The 8,557-nt window shown below is 36.5% G+C and overlaps 1 protein-coding gene across 1 annotated transcript in view; it reads left to right on the forward strand.

The window, feature by feature from the left end:
- vopp1 (VOPP1 WW domain binding protein) overlaps positions 1–7,601 on the forward strand; it is a 48,683-nt gene extending 41,082 nt beyond the window's left edge. The window contains exon 5 of the mRNA XM_048174827.1: positions 6,316–7,601. Within this exon, the coding sequence (XP_048030784.1) occupies positions 6,316–6,524 (209 nt within the window). The 3' untranslated portion in view covers positions 6,525–7,601. The remainder of the gene's footprint in view (positions 1–6,315) is intronic.
- Positions 7,602–8,557: the final 956 nt, after the last annotated feature.

The raw sequence follows: 8,557 nt of genomic DNA on the forward strand, positions 1-8,557 counted from the left end.
TCCATCTTATAGGCCCAAAGAATCAGAAAAGTTGAAGGTTTGAACAAAAATGCATGTCTTTCCCAAACTCTGCCTACAGGATCATTGATTGACACCACCTAAGTGCATTTTTTAAATGTTACTCCCAACTTTTGTGAGTACTGTGTATTTTTGTGCTGTTTTTTGAGTGCTGTTTGTGTGGTCACTGATATGTAGAGCATTTTAAATCAGTGTCTGTGAGGTCAGGGTGCTGCCTTTGTGAACAGCTCACTATGTTTTGGAACAGAGCCCGAGTCATGTTGTATTCGGAAACTATGACAGGACCTTATTGACTATGATTATGATGCTACTGCTACAAAATATGTCCCTCATCTCACAATTTGGCCTTTTTCTGAGCCAAACAAGGTTTGGAAACGCACCTCCCGAATTCTCCCTCACTATTAGGTTCGTAACAGGCAGTTATTATTAGTCGGCTCTTGCTCGGAGCCAAGGTTGGCACTTCACCACAGACTTGATTTATTTCCCCGTCTCTGTGCCAAACCAGCAGAAAATTGCAAATGAGCCATTCTGGTGTGTGAGCAGATACGCTGCCAACATATGGCCAGAAACGCCCTGCTGTTCTCAATAGATGGAGTAAACAGTGTTTCTGGACAGCCTGTTTTGTAAGCTAGTGCATTGTTAGTTACTAGCTGTTTTCATGCGTTCCCTGTCATATCTATTGTTGCTTCAGTTGGCAGCAAAACAAGGGTGTAATTTGGATCTTCAAAGGAGTATTCAGTTATTTTCTCTTCCTCTGCACTGCGTCTGTGTCATGTTGGCATGGAGGCTTGTTTCTGCCACGGAATACAACACGTTTATTTCTCACATTTCTGACTTTATTTCTCACAATTGCAAGGTACAAACTCATGATTGTAAGTTTTTTGCACATTTCTAACTTTATTTCTCACAATTCCAAGTTTATAACTCACAGTTCGTTCTCACAATTGCAAGGTTTAAACTCATAATCTGTTTTTCGTGCAATTCTGACTTTATTTTGTAAAATAGCAAGTTTATTTTTCACAATTCTGACGTTATTTGTTGTAATTGGGAGTTAATTTCTCACAACTCTGACCTTATTTCTTAAAATTACAAGTTTATTTTTTTTACAAATCTGACTTTATTTCTTAAAATTCCGAGTTTATAACTCACAGTTCTGTTTTTTCCAACACAGAATAACAAAAAAAAGGTAATTAAGACTTTTTTATCTCACAGTTCTGACCTTTTTCCTTACAATTGTGATGTACCATCTAGCAATTCTGAATTTTTTTCTGAGAATATTGTGAGATATAAAATCGCAATTACCTTTTTTAATACCAGAAATACCAAGCTCAGACTTTTGTCGAAGGATTTACAAAAACAAAAAATGTTGGCATGTGAGCTGCAGTGTTGGACACATTACTTTAAAAAAGTAATTAGTTATAGTTAATAGTTACTTCTCACAAATTGTAACTTTAGTTAGTAACGGAGTTACATCATTATAAAACTAACTAATTACCAGGGAAAAGTAACTATTGCGTTACTTAAAAAAATGTCAAAATATGTCAAATAACTTGGATGCCCCCAATATTAAATATGTCTAAACATAAATAATGCTTGATCCGACTCGTGACTCGCTCTTGCTCACGACATGAAATTTCTCTGTACTGTACTACATGTTGTTAGCCATTAAAGAAAACGTAGTTTAATATTTATGTTTAAATAACCCTGTTATGTTTTAAATTAATCTATTTATGAAAAGTGAACAGCACGAGTAAGATAGGATGCATCATAAGATGCACAATATATCGGGAGACAAGGAGTGGGTCAGACATGATTTTGACCACTTCATTAAGTTTTGTTTTGTAGAAAGCCTCTCTTTAAAGTGAATTTCATTTTGTAAAAATTTTAATTTTAATCAATGTTTTATCAACCAATTGCCTGGATTTAATAAATAAGAAGTAAATATAGCAGACAATATATTCATGACATGGAGGCGCCGGCGCGATCACTTGCGTCTTATAGGCTAAATGAACCGAAACTCAGCGGCAGCTTGCCTCACAGACATGAGAAATATATCTATAGAAAGCTTGAAATGTCTACTTTTTATAGAAATAATTCAAAACAAAAAGAAATAGGCTACTCTTATTATGTAATCCGAATGAAATGTGCATTCTCTCTCCAAGCGCGTCCACATGTGGAGATGATGAGAGTCAGCAATGTCAACTTCATCTTCCCAGCAGACACTGATTCAGAAAACATTACTTTATTAACTTACTGTTTTTGTCACATTCATAATCATTACTTTTGCCGGTTCTTTATAAATTGTTTGTTTTGGGGTGGATTTTGGTCTGTTTTTTTCTTTCTGGTATCCTTGCATGAACACCAAGTGAAAGTAACAGGTTTTAGCTGGTTAAGACGTGAGTTGAAAGAGTGACAGTAGTCCATACAGGCTGATGAAGGATTCTGTCACAGTCTCATGCAGCATGTGGAATACTTTGTTTTTAAAACAGTGTAATAGTTGCACATTTGAAACATTTATATGCAGTGCTGCACACGTTCCTACTAGACTTTTATTATGAAATGTTTCACATTCATTTTTACACACTGAGGAATGAGTCGAAATTCTCAGAAAGCATGCGACAGATGCACATAATATGGTTTACCTTTGACATCAGTTTTCATTAAATTACAACCCTGTTTTGCTTATTGAATAGTTTTAGTGCACAGAACTGATTATATACTGAAAATAAAACATTGCAAACTATTTTCCCAACCACTAAAAGGCATATTAGGAAAATAGGTCACTTTTATATGACTTTGTTCTGAGGGAAAATGAACTGTCGTTATATTTGCTACTTGAGTGGAAAATTGAGTTGAAAATCTGAATAAAGCTACAATTCCTTAGGTTTTTATTTCTGAGGCAGTTTTGTTCAAAGGACAAATTAACATTAAAAAAGAAAAAGCACTCTCTTGTTTATCTTACAGTACATAGTTAACTAAAAAAAACAAAATAAAATGGGTCACTTGAGCTCCATCTTAAGCAAATGAAGCATTACTTGCATCAATAAGAGACTGAATCTAAATCCACAGAGCTGCTAGAGGTCTAGTTCCTGAAGGTTGCAGTAAATCCCAATGATATCTTATATTTGTAAACATGCCGGCAGTTCATTTCACCAGAGAGGAACAGAGAGAGTGAAAGTTTTGGAGGAAAAAAAAAAAAAAATCTATATTAGCTCTGTCAGATTAAAAGTTTTAATCACACCCTTTTGTTCGCACACTTATTGTAAAATTATCTTGTCTAAAGGTCATTTTGTCATCATTTTCTTTATCCAGCAAAGTAAACAATCAGATTGAAGGCTGATTCACACAAAACTGTACTCTCTGCAAACTTTTTTCAAGGTAAAAGAAAAAAAGGGAAATTGGAGACTCCAAAAGGACACCAAATAACCAAATATATAGATATAAGGAGTCCATGTAATTCATACATTTATGCACACCCATGAAAAAATAAATAAATAAATAAAATAAAAAACATTACAGAAAAAAATTATTTGCATTAAATTATTTTAATGTGTTAAGGACTTGGAATCGATCGCATACATTAACGCGTTAACATTGACAGCCCTAATATTTATCCTATATCCAAAATCATTAGGATACATTTCTCAAAACTCTTCACACAGTTCTTCTTACCAACTTTCAGCTTCACAGTAGTTAATTTCACATTTCACAACAGGCATTAAAAGTTTTCACTCAACAAACACACTTTGTCACTCATAAAACACAGTCCTAAAAAGCACTATCAGGAGCATTATACAATGATTTATTTGGTAAAATATCTTTACAAAACAAGAATGACGCTCTCTATTCTTCAGAATTCACTGCAGTTTGTTACCAAATTATTTGTTTCCATTTTTGTATAGATAGATTGTATAGTTCAGCTGCATCTAATTGTTTTCATTGTTTAGATTCTGAATAATTTTAAATTGGTGTTACTGTAGAAATGTAGCAAATTCTTGTCTTATTCAGTTCTGATGTGTAAATATTTCGTTTCGAGCACAGATGGTGCGAGGACCCTATTGGAATTGCTCTGTTTATTATTCTTCTCCTTCTCTGAAATGAATCGCATTTTTGAGGGCCTAAACGTGTGGAAAAACTTTGCATACGCGTCAGAAGTAGTGAAAATTTACGTCTGATATGGGTTTCAGAATTAGGTGTGGCAAAATGGCTCGATAGCGCCACCTACAAAATTTCAACGAAGTGCCCTTCACGCTATGAAATTCGGTACACACATCTAACAGCCCAATACCTACAAAAAAGTCTCTTGGAGCAAAATCTGAAACCCAACAGGAAGTCAGATATTTTGAATTTTCTTTGCAAAATTTTTGCCATTTCCACACGTACATTAACCAACTCGTCCTAGAGCTTTAATCAGATCCGTCTAATTTTAAGGCCTTTGTATGGAGTCAAATTAATGCCTTAAAGTTTTGCACAAAAATAAAGTTTTGCAAAACACAAAAAAGAATTGAGCAATAAAAAAATGTTTTGCAAACAAAAATAAAGAATTGCAAAGGAAAAATAAAGTATTGAGCGGAAAAAAATAAGTTTTGCAAACAAAAATAATAAATTGCTAAATAAAATAAAGTAGTGCAAAAATAAAAATATAATCAATTACAAAAATCAATGACAGCTGTAATCCTAGTTTATCTTTGCCACATATTTTTCATGCTCAAACCCACTAAATCATTTGCAACGCTCATTTTATTCTGCGTTTCAGTCAAGCGTGCGCTCACGATACCGGTTTTCCTTTGCGCTGCACTTTTCTGTGCGGTTCTCTTTATGGCACTGGGTTGACGTGGGGGTGGAGTCAAGAAACGGGGGCACGCCCCCGCGAAATACATTGGAGGGGAACGTAATCGGCGACAGGTGAAATAATTCTTTGACATGGTTAAAAATAATGAATGGTTTGTTTTTGTTGGTTTGTTTAGCATATGTTGTCGCCGATTACGACCCCCTCCATTGCATTTCTTATAGTAATATGACCCGTTGCGCTCGGTCTCACTGCCTGTATCCACTTTTGTGTCCTTAAACATTCGTTTTTTGGGGTCGACAGCTTATAAAAACTTATTTCTGCGTTTTTTTTAGCTTGTTAGCTGTACACCTTGTCACACAGCAGCTTTTAGGCATTGTTCTGTTTTTTGTAATGAGTCAGAAAAGACAAGAAGGCAGCCTCACGCAATACAAAGTCAATGGAGACGGTTGGATTGTTTTTCCCCCGGTGGGCGTGGTTTTCAGATTATAATAAATGCGCTCTGTCTCTATGCTTGATCTGTTCTGTTCCGATCTGCGTCTCCTGCCGATGACGTGTTTCGCGGAGGCGTGCCCCCGTTTCTTGACTCCACCCCCACGTCAAACCAGTGCCATAAAGAGAACCGCACAGAAAAGTGCAGCGCAAAGGAAAACCGGTGTCGTGAGCGCACGCTTGACTGAAACGCAGAATAAAATGAGCGTTGCAAATGATTTAGTAGGTTTGAGCATGAAAAATATGTGGCAAAGATAAACTAGGATTACAGCTGTCATTGATTTTTGTAATTGATTATATTTTTATTTTTGCACTACGTTATTTTATTTAGCAATTTATTATTTTTGTTTGCAAAATATTTTTTTATTGCTCAATTCTTTTTTTTGCTTTGCAAAACTTTATTTTTGTGCAAAGGCATTAAGTTGACTCCATATCTTTGAGATGTTAACTTGCGAAGATCTAGAGTTTTTCGTGTCTGCGGCGGCCTGACAAAGTCTGATGTTTCGCCATGAAACAGGAAATTGTTTTAACTCAGGCATACAATGTCCGATTTGCCCCAAACTTCACGTTTGATAAGAGTCCTGGCCTGAAGACATCTTCATGTCAATATTCAGTTATAGTCAAAGCACCACCTGCTGGCAGCAGGAAGTGTGGCACATCAAAATGACTTTTCCATATTTCTCCTATATTTACCCACTTAAATGCATGTCACTGTTCACTGTTTTCCTAAGGCCACCAGGTGGCGGTGACCCGGGTGCGAGGGCCCTTTCAGTGCTGCTTGCAGCTTGAATAGGTTTTGAACTTACGTTTAACAGTTTTGAAAAGAGTTTTGGTGCCTGAGTGAAAAATGAATTCATCTAATTGAATGGATTTTGGGCCAAAGCAATGATAAATGATCCATAGTTTAGCTCACATACAGACTGATGTTTTGAAAAAGCACTATTCCAGTAACAGCATGTTGACATTTTATAGCGCTAGTAAACCTTGACTGAATTCATTCCATGTTTCTCCAACAGTTTCCCAACAACCGGGCATGCAAGGCTACGCTGACCCCTGCGGTGCCATGACAACGACCCTGGCCCCTGCCTACCCCGGTCAGACCGCTCCAGCACACTTGGTGAGCTCGTACCCTCCGCCGCCCTCCTACTGCAATCACCCGCCGCCCTCGTACGAGCAGGTCTTCAAGAGCGCCGAGAAGAAGAACCACAGCGAACCGTCACAGTGAGCGCAAAACGCCCCGCGGCCTTGAAGACGCTCTCAAGAAACGGTTCTTTTTTATTTGCTTGTTTTCAGGACGGCTCTTTCTTGCCTGTTCCCAGTTGTATTGTTTCATAGAAGCGCTATGGAGGGGCAACAAAGAGAACGCGTCCTGATGGGATGTGGGATTTCAAACGAAAGAAGAAATGGACTTTTCTACCCGACAGAGCTTTGAAGAACCTGTCAGGATGTGAAGATTTCTTTGAAAAGCGTGTATTCCGCGAGAGGTCGTGTCGGGCTGAAGCGGACCTCGGTCGCAATGATCTGAGGTGGAAGCGACCCTTGACCTTCAGGAGAGCAGGTGCTCCCAAATTAGCCATGGAAGCCAACACATGACATCAATCCCGTCGCCCAATCTTAAGACCCCAAAAAGCAGGGAGTCGCGTACTGTAGACATTGATTCATGCGTTTTAGTCTAGCGGGAAACTGCTTTGTTCCAATCTAAATGGTTTAATGGGTCAAGAATCTCTTTTATGGGTAGAAATTTGAAATAGATGATGAACTCACATGGAGTGAGTCTATTGAAGCCATGTTAACCGTTCACAGAGGGCGAAAGGGAAATCTGTTCACATCGTTTCTGCTTCATTACACCCATAGTGCCCTGTTTTTGTGGATGGGCTGGGAAATTGCAAAGGCTCATTTTAGGTTAAACGTCTCGTTTTGTTAGGGAGAGTTCACTGGCCCTCTGTGAGATCCTCGTCAGTTTATCTGTGCCGATTAATTATTGTCATTGAAATATGTGCAGATGAACGACAAGGCTTTACCCCAATGAGAACTATATCTGAAGTTTATAGTGTTATTTGGAGGGAATGATGCTTGAAAACAGCTCTGGTCAGGATCAGTCCAATTAGTTTGAAGTTCCCTCTTCATTAGCATGTAAAAGAGATCAAATGTGAGGCCACATTTATGATGATGACGGTACTTTTACATTACATTCATGCATTTAGCAGACACTTTATACAAAGTGACTTACAAAAGTAATTCTTCAAAAGCCAACAATATCTGTAATACACAATGCTAGGTTTATTTGACAACTAGATTAGGACAACACTTTTCGTTTTCAAATAGTTATTTCACATGCAGATGGGTGAATCTCTTAAATGTGAAGTGTAAGAGTCACCCTAAAATTTAATTAAATTAAATTGAATTAAAAACAAAAAATGTATAATTTTTAATATTTTTTTTTTGTTGTTGCTGCTGATGGCAATTAACCCTAAAATAGCACATTAACCCTCTGGTGCTCTTCAGACATTTTCGAAAAATTTCACGTTTTGTTTTTTTAGATTTTTTTTTTTTTTTTTTTTTTTACTGGTAAAGGTTAAATGGCCCTGAAAAGGTCATATTTGTATTGTTTGCAGTCAAAAAAAAATAAAAATAGAATGGGAGACAAATTTCATCTAGTGGAAGCGTTTGGTACTGCGCCCAAACAAAATCTCACTGAAAGCTCATTTTTTGAGATATCAACCTCAAATTTAAAGCAAAACTTGTTTATATCTATGGCTTTGATTTTCTCACAGTTTTAGAAAATATATATGTCAGTAACACTTTAGTATAGGGAACACACAAAAACTATTAACTACGACTTTTCCCTCAATAAACTCCTAATTTACTGCTTATTAATAGTTAGTAAGTTAGTAGTTAAGTTTAGGTATTGGGTAGGATTAAGAATGTAGAATAAGGTCATGCAGAATAAGGCATTAATATGTGCTTTATAAGCACTAATAAATAGCCAATATTTAGTAACATGCATGCTAATAAACAACTAATTAAAAGACCCTAAAATAAAGTGTTACTTATATGTCATATACAATTTTGCAATGCATTTTTCATAATAAACTTTTTTAACTTTTACGTGTCTTTATTTAAAAGAAACCGAACTTCAGTCTTTTGCTCCAAAGCATTCAAGATTTACAACAGTTTGTCTAAAATTAAATTTTCAGGTGTATCCTCAAAAAGTGATTAACAAGTAATAAATGGATCATAAATATAATGTCGCTCCAT

Source organism: Megalobrama amblycephala, linkage group LG22, assembly GCF_018812025.1.
Source record: "Megalobrama amblycephala isolate DHTTF-2021 linkage group LG22, ASM1881202v1, whole genome shotgun sequence".
NCBI lineage: Eukaryota > Metazoa > Chordata > Actinopteri > Cypriniformes > Xenocyprididae > Megalobrama > Megalobrama amblycephala.